The 14,218-nt window shown below is 42.2% G+C and overlaps 2 protein-coding genes and 1 long non-coding RNA gene across 4 annotated transcripts; 1 reads left to right on the forward strand and 2 right to left on the reverse strand.

Annotated features, from left to right (window-relative positions):
* Positions 1-217: 217 nt before the first annotated feature.
* On the forward strand, positions 218-9,014 carry zc3h6 (zinc finger CCCH-type containing 6). Of its 2 annotated transcripts, none has more exons than XM_079686070.1 (12): positions 218-686; positions 2,723-2,942; positions 3,037-3,147; positions 3,238-3,487; positions 3,589-3,731; positions 4,308-4,436; positions 4,572-4,686; positions 4,780-4,889; positions 4,982-5,214; positions 5,538-5,932; positions 6,025-6,207; positions 6,368-9,014. In XM_079686070.1, exons 1-12 carry the CDS (start codon positions 601-603, stop codon positions 7,837-7,839), a joined length of 3,447 nt encoding a protein of 1,148 aa, XP_079542196.1. In that variant the 5' UTR covers positions 218-600; the 3' UTR covers positions 7,840-9,014. The 2 variants fall into 2 exon arrangements, with proteins under 2 accessions (XP_079542196.1, XP_079542197.1); XM_079686071.1 differs by having other exon boundaries at positions 218-480.
* On the reverse strand, positions 8,339-9,865 carry LOC307042273. The gene is made up of 2 exons (XR_013809062.1): positions 9,790-9,865; positions 8,339-9,632 (listed from the first exon to the last, which is right to left on the reverse strand). It is a non-coding gene; the product is annotated as an uncharacterized lncRNA (long non-coding RNA).
* A 1,319-nt stretch (positions 9,866-11,184) lies between these two features.
* On the reverse strand, positions 11,185-12,507 carry LOC307044878 (vinculin). Its single transcript, XM_079690299.1, has 5 exons — positions 12,329-12,507; positions 12,065-12,244; positions 11,809-11,981; positions 11,615-11,732; positions 11,185-11,497 (listed from the first exon to the last, which is right to left on the reverse strand). The coding sequence occupies exons 1-5, from the start codon at positions 12,431-12,433 to the stop codon at positions 11,309-11,311; spliced, it is 765 nt and encodes a 254-aa protein (XP_079546425.1). The 5' UTR covers positions 12,434-12,507; the 3' UTR covers positions 11,185-11,308.
* Between the last annotated feature and the right edge of the window lie 1,711 nt (positions 12,508-14,218).

The raw sequence follows: 14,218 nt of genomic DNA on the forward strand, positions 1-14,218 counted from the left end.
GGTCATTATAACTGCGCAATACACGTTAATAAAACATTGACAATGGACGTCGTAAACACTTCATGTTGCAGATGTTGAAATTGACTGGCGTTGATTTGAACCAATAAGAATCGCTGTTCTTTTTACCCGGGCGATGCCTGACCAATGGCTGACAAGGATCGGCTGTAACCAGGTTAGATAGATCCAGATAGGACTATATATATACATGGAGGAATACATGATCTAGGAATGTGCTGCAGACCTCAGAAGCCATTTTGAGATGATGTCCCTGTTGAGAAAGCCTATGAAGATGCTGAAATCAACGAACATGGTTACATTTCTGTCTGTTTCTCCCTCCGTCTCCTCTATTTCACCATGGCAGCTGTCAACCGACGGGACATTAGCAAAGCGGGGTATCAAGCTGTGCTCACAGAGTTAAAACGTCATTGATATGAAAGAGGACAGTGTCTGTTTATTGTCTCTGTCGAGACATGAAACACCGTGAGTTTTTTCCAGTCTGAAAATCTTCCAGCATCTCTCACAACACACCGTCTCCTTGAGTGACTGAGTTAATTCACTCGTGTAGCCTGCCGGAGAGAAAGGAGGCAGATCCGTTTTCCAATGGCTTCTGTGAGCCTTGTTTCCAGTCCCCCAGTCCCTGTTCTTGACAAAAACATGACAGACTCTGAGCTTGCAGGGGATGAAAGGTCGAGTAACATTCTTATGCAATTCTTAATACGCTCATCTGTGCGTTTCAGTGCTGTGGGTCGACATGCTTGTGTTACTGTTTTCTTTTCTTTTTTTTAACCATGAATTGCAGGGTTTAGAGCCCACGGTTTCCCCCCTCAAAGATCTTTGCATGCCTCTTGGTGCAGTTGAATAACGCTGTCCAGATAACATTGATTTCCCATCACATTGTTAAGAGTCATTCACCATCATTTCCATGTAAGATAGCAGACCTCATCGTGTTTGTAGCTGTGGTGCTGGAATGAATTCATGGCTTCATTGTTGCCATCTGCAGGAGACTATGCAAATGACTATGATGTTAATGCCACGCCCATCATAGTGCTGTGCTCCCTCTAGCGGGCACCTGGCAGTACTGCTGAGGCAGGGTTCACAAAGGGTTGATGCCTGTGTCCTTGTGATTGGTCTCTAGTCCTCAGAGGGCTGTCTGACCATGTGAACAAAGAGAGCCTAGGGTTTGATGGTGTCAAGCTAAAGGTTTCACCAGAGGATTTTACTGTCTTATGAAGCTAAGCAACATGAACAGCTGATGTTGTGATACATGGTTGGAATACAAGCGGTCCAGGGCTGCCAGTCCCTGATTTACACATAACATGCATCACTCAGTGCATTTCAGTTTCCTCTTACATGGTTAGACATGGGGTCCCCCTCTCCTTGAGATATTGTACATTTATGTGGGAAAAATCACGACCTTAAAAGTTGTTTTTTAAGTCAGTGAAAATACACGAATTGATTTATGTTGTGCAAAAATAGAATTTAAAGATATTTTAGGAAAGTCATTGAATATCTACTCATAGTATTTATATTATAAAACATATTCCTATGTCTTTTTATGACATTCCCCCCCCCCCCCCCCCCCCCCCCCCCCATATACAACAATTGTTTCATATTGCATCTTGAGGTCTCTGCTATGGAATACAAGTGAAGTTAGATACAGCAATGTGATGGCTTTGGATATGGTGGAAAGTTTGAATAATGATCTGCACTGGTGTGAGAGAAAGAGGTAGCTAGTGTCTGTGAAAACAGACGTGGATCAGTTGGTGGACATTTTTCCCATTTCAGGGTGTTTTGGTTTCATGCTTCTAGCTGCTTTGTATTTTCATATCAGCTGACATTACATGATATGAAAATAATAATAACACTGGAATGATTTATATGCAGCTGTTCCAGGCATATCTTTATATTTGAAACAGGTGTAATACAAAATTGCTTTTAACTGTCAAGCTGGAGTTATTACCAACTAAAAGTACCCGATCCATCCGTGTCAAAAGGACATTAAAAGCAGCATGTGTGAAGTTTGCACCTGGGTCACGCACAGGGGTGATGGAGCAAAGTAAAAGAAAGCAAACCCAAAGTTCTTCCAAAATAATCACACTGATCATAAGATTAATAGACTATGGCTCTATTATATACTTACATTCTTGATTGGTATGCATTTATAGAGGTCATAGAGGAGTGCTCAGGCCTTCCAGCCTGATAACTTATTTTAAAATTCCATCAAAATGTTTGGCATATTTTTACTCAAGAGTAATAATGGACCTTATTCATTCATCTTTATTTGTTTGCCCACACACAAAACATAATAAGTGTATCTTTGACTTCAGGCTGTCATTGTATAACAACTAAATAACCTTGCTTCTAGAAATCAAAAGGCTTTCGTGTATTTCTTTTAGCCGGAGGTTGAAATGAATTTGGCTTTCATGAAATAGCAACACACACTGGCTCACAGGAAATCAAAACTTAGCCTTGAATTATGGATGGGATGTTTTAGTACAGGAAAGATAGGGCGTAATGGAAAATCTCTATCATAATATTTAGTTGTTCCAAATAAAGGGAAAATACATTATGGCTGGCTTAGTATTATTTCATATTCTTATTAAATGATTACAGCAGGTGATTCTGGTTCTGCTCATGATGTTTTTTATTTATTTAGTAATGTCTGATAATAACAAAACACCGTCCATAAACCCTTACACTTATACCTTTCTCCTCATTTCAGAGAGGATGGCGAACTGGAAGACGGAGAAATAGATGATGAAGGAATTGGGATTGAAGAGGAAAATAAAGAGGTTGCTGAGGTTAATGAAGACAAAGAGAAGGAAAAAGAGAAAGAAAAAGTTAAAGAGAAAGAAGAGAAGACACACAGGCACTCCAGGAAAAGATACAAAAAGACCAAAGAGAAGAGGAGGTCCAAAAGGAGGAGGCGTGACAGACAGAAAGTAAGACGCTTTAATAAATCTTATCGCAATAAAGGAATTAATTCAAACATCCCCTTAATGTGTTTTTCCTTTGTTCCCTCGCCCTTCTCCTCAGCACCACTCCCCTTCCAGCAGCTCCAGCTCCGATAGTTATGACTCAGATTACGACCGATCAGAAAGGCCCAAAAACCGGAAAACCCAGGGATCAGATGGCCAGTCCTCTCAGGTGAGTTCACCACCGCTGGCATGCTGATTCAAAAATATTCATAAAGGTATAATTGCGTCACTTTATTCTCTTTAACTACTGACTTTCCAGCATGGACGGGATTCAAAGGGAGGCCATGGTAACTCCCAGAAGTCCCCGCCTCCAAAGAGCAGTGATTTCGACAAATACAGCGACTACAGTGATGACAAGTATGATTATGACGAAGAGGAGGATGATTACGAAGATGACATGTCGGAGTACCCGCAATCAAAGGATTCAGGTCCGCAGGGTCGGGGAAGGGGACGACAATCCAAAGACCAGATGAAGAGAGGAAGCATGAGGGGGATGAAACAACAGCAGTGTATGAACGAGACACTTTCAAATCAGATCATTTATGTAGTATCTAAATGTACTGTTTTTGTTGCTGTTGTGTTTGATGACTTCTTCTTTCATCATTTTCAGTTGGGCAGAGAGGAAGGGGCCGAGGCAGTGGGCCGGGGAGAGGACGTGGGATGCTCTTCAAGAACAAGAAGCTGAAGGGCAAACCCTGGGGAGGACGTGGACGAGGACGAGGAGGAGACCAGGGCATGGAAGACATGGTCCCAGTGAGTCTGCCTTTAACATTCAGCTAGACCTATCTGTATTGTATATTATTAAGACAAATACAGCTCTGTAAACCCCTTAATAGTAACGTAACAATAAATTGCTGTATTTTTAGTTGCTTGGATGGTGATTTGTATATGAACAACGCTTTATTTTCACTTTTATCTGGTGTTTCAACTTCATAATAAAACCAAAGATATTCTATCAATTGAAATCAAACCATTCTGTAGTCATATTTGTTTGAATCAACTCAACAGACACACAGTGTAGCGGAGCTAAATAAGCTAAATGTGCGTCTGTTGAGATAATCATGATCAACACTAATACTATAGTTAATGTAAACTTAATTTCTCCAAATACAATTTATTTTAACAAATTAAATTTGATAGAGCTAAGAGAGTCTAGAAATGTTTAGGTTGGGAACCTTGAAAGTGCTTGAAGAATACTTGGATTTTAATCTTACTTACTCCTCGCATCACAACTTTGCAGTGTTTTAACTTTTGACTGTGCTGTTCAGCTTAACACATAGTCTGGCATAAAGAAAAAACGAAGGCTACATATTTGTATGTGTGTTACAGGAAGGAAAAAATTCCTCCGGTTTTCAAAAGAAACGGCCAATTATGAGCAAAGAGTTTATCAATCAGCACACAGTCGAACACAACGGGAGAAACATCTGCAAGTATTTCCTGGAGGGTCGCTGCATCAAGGTATAGTACCACTAATGTTTTTGACTAGCTTTAACAATTAAAGCTAAAATATTTTTTATTTCATCAAATTAACCGCGGTGCAATTAAATAAAATAACTTTCCTACCTAAAATATACTTTTTCTTTCTTCATACAGGGTGAACAGTGCAAGTTCGAACATGAACTCGTTGTACCAGATAAGAAAAAGGAACTTTGTAAATTTTACCTTCAAGGATACTGCAGTAAAGGAGATAATTGCATTTACATGCACAATATCCTTCACAAAAGTGTGTAATGTGGTGCATTATTCAAATAAATGTCATTACACGTTTCAATTAGTCCTGTTCCTTAACCTGTGATTGCACATGAATACCCATGCAAGTTCTTTCATACTGGAGCCAAATGTTATCAAGGGGACAACTGCAAATTCTCCCACGATGCGTTGAACGATGTGACCAAAGACTTGCTTGACAAGGTAGGTCAAAAAAAAAAATGCCAACCACTTTTTGCCAACTTATTCTTATTGTCAAATATTGTCTTATTTGTGCTTTCTGACTAATTTATCAGATAATCAACACTGAGGAGGAGAACGCACGCGAGGACGAGCTGGAGCTGGAGGATCTGAGAAAGCAGGGTATTGCTCCACTTCCGAAGCCCCCCCCTGGGGTGGGGCTGCTGCCCACTCCTGGTCAGAGCAGTCCCTCAGACGGAGCCTCGGGACAGGCGGGGAAGAAGATCCCCTCCCTCTTTGAAATCAATGTTCAACCTACTGTAGACTTGGCACAGAAAATTGGTCTAAGGTAAACTTACTGTAAATCCTCTATATTTTATGAATTTGCTAATTTTTATATCCAACCCTAAACCAATATCTACCTTTTTTCATATTAATGGAACATGTACAGTGGCCTAAGCTGTATTACGAAAAATAATAATGACAAATTAAGCTGTACGTTTTTTTAGATACAGGAATTATTACTCAATTAACAAATACTACTCAGGATACCAATCTAGTTCATTGTCATTTCAAAAAACAAGCTCAATATTGTATCGCCATGTCATTTGCATCTACTGATCAAACTCTTAAGAGCTTATTCTGTACTTAATTGCGCTAATTGTTTTTCAGTGGATCCAACTTTTCCCAGAATCAAGGTGAAGGCAGCGATCAGTTCAGTGGCGGCTCAGAGGACGCGCAGACTGCAGGCATGGTGCCTTCAGGCCCCTCCACTCCTCCTATTCCTCCTCCTGAATCTCCTGTCGCTCTGGGTCATCTCACTGGACCACCCATGCCACAGAGCCCCCCTGGACTGCACCCACCCCACGGCTTTCCAATGCCGCCTCCGATCCCCCCTGGTCAACCCCCACCCTTTTATGTAAACAGACCTCCAATGAACATGCAGAGGCCTCCTCCGTTCCCTCCAGATCTACAGATGCTGCAGAATCTCTTCCCGTTTCCACCTATGGGTCAGAACCCAGTAGATTTCTTCAGCAACTTCCTCGGAAACCAGGCTCCACAGGGAGGTCAGTGTTTCAATTGGCCCTCAAATAGATTCATTATGTTTAATCATAACTAAACAATGCTAATTTGGGTTTCTCTTTTTCGTTTAATGCAGTTGACCCTGGTCTGGCCTTCATGCAGAACCTCCAGCAGAACATGGGTGCAGAGTCACAGTTGAATTCTTTGCCACCAGCAGTACAGAAGGCCATCCTTTTACACCTGACACAACAACAGTCTCTTCCACAGGGAAATGAGCCACAGAGAGCGGAGGGCCCAGATGATGACAATGCAAACAGAGGTAAGGGGCCAGAAGCAGGTTTGCCGAGTAAATTAGGGTCAAATAAAACTAAATTAGAACCCTTTCTGAAATTAAGTGAAAACTGAGTCCTAAACATGCGCTCATTTAAATAGAAATGTAAAAACAAAACAAATACAATATTTTGTTTTTTTCTTGACAGATGAAACTATAAACTGGTACTCAAGCGATGAAGAGGATGGGAGCTGTGTTTCTTCCATTCTCAAATGTCTCAAAAAGCAGAATGAGAAGCAGCAGTCTCAGTCGAAGCCCCCCCAGGCTGCCCCAGTGGGTGACCCTCGGCTTGTTAAAGAGAGGGCCCCACCCAGTGACCCCCGTGTGAAGACAGACCCCCGACAGCGACCCCCGAATACGAAAAAGGAGTCGGACGGAGCTTCAGACCCCCGGTTCTCCAGAGACCCCAGGAAGATTCGACCGATGGAGCCGAGTTCCTTTCGGCAGCAGGGCCACCCCGGTTCTAAGAAGCCCCCTGCAGGGGATGAGGATGATGAAGGAGAGCGGGAGCCCAGGGACAAAGCTGTCCTCATCCCTCTAGATGCCGGCCCCGAGGTGCTGCTGCGGGACCCTCGCTGCCAGTTAAAGCAGTTCAGCCACATCCGAGTGGACATCCTGCTCCAGAGGCCGGCCTTCGCTCAGACCGTACTATGGGCCCCTGAGGACCTCATCCCTTCTCTGGTACCCAAACAGGAACACTCAATCAACCTGCCCCTCCCACCCCTCATTGCAGATGCTCAGATGAACCGAACAAGCTTGTCTGACACTCCCCCCGTCTCCAGCCCTCCAGCCATTGACCCCAGACTGGTAGCAGCACGTTTAAAAGAGCGTATGAGTCGATTACCCTCCGGATCTCTAGAGTCCCGACCCCCCCCAGAAAGACCCATAGATCCACGTCAGCAGAAGACTCTGGATCCCAGACTCAAGCGTACAGTTAGCCTGGACTCGAAGCTGATGGGTCAGAAGGTGCCCTCCTCTGGGGGGGGAGTTGTGGACCCCAGGCTACAGAAGGCCAGTGTTAGCTCCACTCCTCATACTGTCCAAGCAAAGCCAGAGCCTGAGAAGCTGCCACCTTATGCCCCACATCTGGCTTCTTCTGGTGGGGGGCTAGAGAGTCCCACTACTATCCTCGGGGGCATCAGTCTGTACGATCCTCGTAATCAAAGCGAGACAGCCCAGAAGGAGCCGACAGAGCCTCCCAAAAAGACGTCCATCCTGAAACTCCAAGCCAAGAAAGAAATTTCTCCGCCACTCTCCCCAACTCAAAGAAGTGGCTCTTTGGAAGAGACAAAAAGTACAGACGTAGCCTCAGATCAGCCTCCACCTCCCAGTCCTGCCGCAGTGCCTCCTGCCTCACCGGTCAAACCCCCTGCGGTTCATAACCTCCCCATCCAGGCCCTGGCCGGGCTCATCCGGCCCTCGTACACTGACCCTAGGCCGGCCAAACCTGGAGGACAAGGCTCAGCAGGAGCACAAGAAGAGGCGGAGGAAAAGAAGGAGCAGGGGGAGGTCAAGGAGGAGGAACCAAAGCAGGAGGGCCCAGAGGAGGAGGCAGATGACAGGACACTCAAAGATGTGTTCAAGACTTTTGATCCCACTGCTTCCCCTTTCTGTCAGTAAACACCCCGGGGTGGAAATATGTAAAAGCAGCAGAAGATTTGTATTTTGATGAAAATATCTATTAATCGTTTTGGAAACACATGAATCTATTTATTTCTGTATATAAATGATCCTGTATAAAACACATACTATCTAGTGCGCCACACATCAGTGTGGAGATGATGCTATCTAATGTGCACAGACACAGTTCAACATAATCTTATTAATGCAGAAATGTGTGTTTTGAAAGTGTGTATGTTACGGTTTTTTATCATTGTGTTTTTTCCATGTAAGTTTTAAACAGTTTTTAAAAAGTGTGTCCATTTTTCACCAAGGATTGATGCATATCTTTCCAGGCATTACACATTGTAGATAAGATCATGAACTCACTCTACAGGCAAACGGTTATACTAAATAATCCATCAAACAATAATTCTAGGAATTCCCTTGTGAGCGTTTGTATTTCCTTATTTATTTGAAGGCTCTTTTATAAAATTATACCTTACTTTTATGATAAGGGATTTATTCACCACAAGTTAACATATCTAGTTTTTTATTATTTACTTTGTTTTCATTTAAAGTGGCCTAAATGCTTTGAGGATGTCAAGTTACTGATGTAGGCTTGTCTAATTTGCTTAACTGAGAGTCGTTGAGTAAATAATATTGTTTACTTCATTTGTCATTAGTCAAAAACATGCACTGCTGACAAACTTGTATGGTAAATAGCAAACTGTCTTTCACTAAAAAAGAAATTCCAAAAAAAAATATTGGACCCATTTCATTGATAGATCGATAAATATGACCTTTATAACTATATTTCATAGTTGAATTTTGTTGGAGTTGACACGATAAACTCACGTGGGGTTATCTGTCGTACAAAGGGTGAATGTTGAGGCTGGAGGCGGCATAATGCTCTGCAGTTTATATTATTTTACATTTCTGTGTCTGTTAAGGTGAGCCTTGTATGACTGAAACTAAACTATGTCCTTTTTTCTAATTATCATTTTCATACTTCACATTGTAAATCCCTTTTTGTATCACATGTACAGTCTGTTTTTGAGCGTTTTAATGAATAATGCTTCATTTTCCGTTTTGTGGTGATGGTTGTGATAATACTGTAAGACATTTTAACAACACATGCCTGTCACATTTTAGTGATTTTATTATGATAACTGAAATAAACAGATAAGACATAAGGTATTTTATTTCAGAATCACAAATTTAATTCTCTCAAAATGCAAAATATTTTATGTCATTCACCTTGTTGAAGTGTCCGTGGGCATGACAGTCAGTGAAAAGCTCCCTCTAAGGGTTGAGTCGGTTTCATATAATTATTTTAAATAGAAAACAACAATGGGATCCCTTTTAGGCTTCGCAGGTATACCATGATTCATAAATTGATTTTGAACTGCAAAGATGATGTAGAAAAGTATTTTGCTTCCCAAGTGTATGCATAGGTTGATGAAATTAGGATCACATTATTGCAGGGGATAATTTTAAATACAAAGATAGGGACACATATAAAGAATACATGTATAGCTGTCACTGGTGTTAACTTGTGGAATGGTTGGGTCAAGAATTTAAGAATATAAAATAAACAAAAAGTTTAAAGATCAGGTGGCAAACATAAAAAAACAAGATATATTTATTTAGTTTGAAACTTTGGGAAATTGTTTTGTTTTTGTAAACCTAGAAGTGAACGGGATGCCTATTATGATATGTACAAAGGTTAGGTATAATAAGCTTAAGCTTGAGACTAAAATAACTGTTTATCGCAAGCCATTTGAGTATCCTTGATATCAGACGGCAGCTGCCTAGCACCCAGAATCACTCACTAGTTAACTAAAGGCAAAATGTTCACTAGTTGACGCCTCTTTTGACCTTACTAATTAACTAGTGAGGCTTAAAGGTCCCATCATGGCAAGCCATTTGAGTATTTATTCCATATCCTTGATATCAGACGGCAGCTACCTACACTAGTTGGCTCTTTGATTGCACTTGTTAGATATATGGTCACACTCTGCTTTATTAGTTCGATAAAACATTGTACTAGTCACTCTTTTTAAGCAACTAGTGGCACTTTTGTCTGACTAGTTACCACATAAGCCTTACTAGTGATGCCAGGAGCAGCACTAGTAGCACCAAAGTACCAACATGTAAACTTTTTGATGAACTAGTGGCCCTCTGACCGTACTAGTGACACTAAAAGTCTTACAAGTTAACTAGTGCGCTGCAAAAGCTCTGAAATGTTAACTAGTTACAAAAAAAAAGCTGAACTAGTTAACTAGTGGCGTACATTTTTCTGCACTAGTTAACTAGTAGCACCCAGAATCACTCACTAGTTAACTAAAGGCAAAATGTTCACTAGTTGACGCCTCTTTTGACCTTACTAGTTAACTAGTGGGGCTCAAAATGTCTACACGTTAACTAGTGAACCCTTTGCCCTTTACTAGTTAACTAGTGAGGCTTAAAGGTCCCATTATGGCAAGCCATTTGAGTATTTATTCCATATCCTTGATATCAGACGGCAGCTGCCTACGCTAGTTGGCTCTTTGATTGCACTTGTTAGATATATGGCCACACTCTGCTTTATTAGTTCGATAAAACATTGTACTAGTCACTCTTTTTAAGCAACTAGTGGCACTTTTGTCTGACTAGTTGCCACATAAGCCTTACTAGTGATGCCAGGAGCAGCACTCGTAGCACCAAAGTACCAACATGTAAGCTTTTTGATGAACTAGTGGCCCTCTGACCGTACTAGTGACACTAAAAGTCTTACAAGTTAACTAGTGCGCTGCAAAAGCTCTGACATGTTAACTAGTTACAAAAAAAAGCTGAACTAGTTAACTAGTGGCGTACATTTTTCTGCACTAGTTAACTAGTAGCACCCAGAATCACTCACTAGTTAACTAAAGGCAAAATGTTCACTAGTTGACGCCTCTTTTGACCTTATTAGTTAACTAGTGGGGCTCAAAATGTCTACACGTTAACTAGTGAACCCATTGCCCTTTACTAGTTAACTAGTGAGGCTTAAAGGTCCCATTATGGCAAGCCATTTGAGTATTTATTCCATATCCTTGATATCAGACGGCAGCTGCCTACACTAGTTGGCTCTTTGATTGCACTTGTTAGATTTATGTTCAAACTAGTTTGGCACTCTGCTTTACTAGTTCAATAAAACATTATACTAGTCACTCTTTTTCAGCAACTAGTGGCACTTTTGACTGACTAGTTACCACATATGCCTTACTAATGACGCCAGGAGCAGCATTAGTAGCTCCAAAGTCCCAACTTGTAAGCTTGTTGATGAACTGGTGGCCGCCGTCTGATATCAAGGATATGGAATAAATACTCAAATGGCTTGCCATATGTGACCATACTGTATATCTAACAAGTGAAATCAAAGAGCCAACTAGTGTAGGCAGCTGCCGTCTGATATCAAGGATATGGAATACATACTCAAATGGCTTGCCATAACTGTTTATAAGTACTACTTGTAGCCAACTGGCGAGGCAAGACTGGGCGCTACAGGGTGGGACGAAGTCTTCCTCAAACCCAGCTCATCAGTCTCTAGGTTGGAGGTCTGCTGGGCTCGATGGATCTCTAATTTCCTCATCCACTGAAAACACAAGGTTGTAGCCTCGGCACCATCTGAGTTTGGCTCCGGTTGCCTCAAACCCTGGAAAGAGAAAGACATTTTGCAGGCGGCAATTCACATAACAGAGAGTTAGAGCTGTATCGTATCAATCTGAGAAAACTTCATAATTAATGCTTGTTTTTTAGATAACATTTTTACAGTGATGCAGGCTGACTCTGCCGCGTGGACCCCTCGCAGGACAGTTTGGAGTAGATTCTGAGTGTTCTTCACCAGGATCTCATCAGATGATTTGCAGCCAGGTGTTACAGCATTGACACTATGAATAAAAAGCGTCCGGTTATTATTGTTTTCTAGCTTTGTTCTTCTCACCATGTGTCATACACTATACCAACCTGGAGATGATGTTGAGCTGGTTGGTGATGGTGAGAATCTGCTCAACTACGAGGGAAAGTTCAACTGTGCACTGTTTATCCAGGCAGTGGTTGGCAATAACTCTGAGGAACTGAGTTACTGACTGGCTGTTTGAGATCACATCTTTGGCTGCAGTGACAAATGCCTCTTTATTCTGTAAAAGAAAGAATGATTGTAGTAGGGTGCCTACAAATATCCATAGATCCATGCAGTAAAGGGCCCTCTGGTGGTTATTACCGGTATTGGTCCTTTCTTCTTCAAGTACTGAGTCATATAACATAGGGTGTCAGCCATCTTCCTGGTCACCTGGACAATTCGGTTGTCCTTGGGATCCCAGCTGTCACTTTCTTGCTTAAGAAAAAGCGACGTGTGTGTCAACGAGGGAGTCTCTTTGTATGCGTCAAACCAGACACCTTCCTATAGAGAAAAACATGGAGGTGAGTTATTGAGACATAAAGGAATCACCAATTTTTAAAACAGTGTTAATATTGATATACATACATATTTTTCCACATTTCCAGGTCTGAATTTGGCCACAGCTTCCATGTTCCTATTGGGTTCTGCAGCGTTAACACTTTCTGTGTTGCTTTTCTGCCAGGATGTCATTGTCGTGTCAGAGCGAAATTCCACCTCTCTGTCTTTAGATGGCACTGTAGCCAAGACTTCTCTGACATCCTCATATGTTCTGCCCTGTAGACCCATCATGATTTGCTCTTTTGCCTCTTGGTGAATCCCATCCTGCTTCCTGACCTCCTCCACCACATAGTGAGCTTTGGCTGACCAACACTTTATCTGCACATCCAGACTGAGTGTGTCACAAATGTAGTGAGTCTCCACCATGAGCCTCGCCCTGCTGATTATATCTGAGATCTGAAAAGACAGGTGGTCGTTGATAGACCTCAGGTTAGAACGGGCACGAGGGTCACGGACGTAGTGTAAGCAGTCATCGACTCTTTTTATCGCAGGTTTTACGTTTTCCAAAAGTGTTTCCGCTGCGCTGTCAAACGTTTGCTCTGCTTCTTCTGTGTTGTTCTCCCGAAATCGTTGAGCAAAATCATGAGCAATGCCGACAATCTTTTGAATTGCTGTGTCATAATCCTTATTTTCTTTGCTTAGATGAACAAAAAGCACTCTAATTTTAATCAAAAGATGTCTCTGAAAAAATTCAGATTTTGCAAGTTGCATTACACTTGGCATTATGTCAAGCTCTTCGGCAGCTTTGAGGAATGCTTCAGTCAGTGATTTTAGTTCATCCTGGTGATCTGTTAACTGTTTCGATTTGTAAGCACTTTTACAATTCAGGCTGGTTAGCCGCGCTGCCTCTTGGATTCGTAGTGAGTTCTCTGACAACACTGAGAGCTTTTTCTGAGGGCTCAACTGGTGCACTGCGGTCGATGTTCCCATAATCTTATCAAGAGAATTTAGCAAAATCTGAATGGATAGGCCCCAGAGGATACAAAGTGCCTCTAGTTGATCTACCTGTCTTTTCAATGAGGTGGAAAACTCTACCAGATATTTTGTGTTGTTGTGGGCTTTGTTCAGCTTGTTGTGTAAAACTCTCAATGTTTCTTGACCATCGCCTTGTGAGGGTAAATCAGATGATGTCAACAGCTGGACCACATCAGCACATAAAGTCATCACTTCATTCAGTTGCTGCGAAACACTGGCTGCCATTGTTGGCCGATTTCCTTGCAGCTCAGTGTAAATAACTTGATACCAGGCTCCAGCAACTGGCAGTAAAACCTTTCGGGTGTTGTTAATAAGGTCAGTAAACTGCGTGCTATGTTTGTAGAGGCTCTCCATGCTCATTGCTGAACTCATTGCCGTTTCTTGAGCCGTTTGGACGAGCAGCGGAGTTAGTGACACCACCTCTGCTCTAAAACTGTCCAACGTCTTACAATCAACCGCATCAACAATGGCCATGGCCTCCTTTGTGGCTTGGGCGTAGCAGTTTGACAGCTCGAGAACACCAGTGCAGGCACGGTTGAGCTCTGTCACATCCTTCCCTTTAGTCACAGTCACAACTTCATACAAGAGGGGTAAAAGGTCAAATTCAATAGGCTTGTGGATTAGTTTGGGCTCGACGGAGGCAGCTGGCATCTGTAAATCATCAATGTCATATTTACGAGCCAGTTCTGCTTCTATGGTTTCCTCATCTGAGTGCTCCTCCTCATGTACGATGTGGGAATCCCTCTCTGTAGCCTCAAACACAGGGGAGCCTTTTATCATATGATCCAGGTGAAGTTCACAGGTGTCTTTGATTGATACACATGACCGTGAGACTTCTGGTTGACGTGCCCCCTCACGCAATGGGCTAAGGAGATGTGGATGTTGTTGGCCGTCCAGTCCCTTTCTGAGCACTTTTAAATGTTGAATAGCCATAGAAACATT

Source organism: Notothenia rossii (assembly GCF_949606895.1).
Source record: "Notothenia rossii genome assembly, chromosome: 6".
NCBI classification, from domain to species: domain Eukaryota; kingdom Metazoa; phylum Chordata; class Actinopteri; order Perciformes; family Nototheniidae; genus Notothenia; species Notothenia rossii.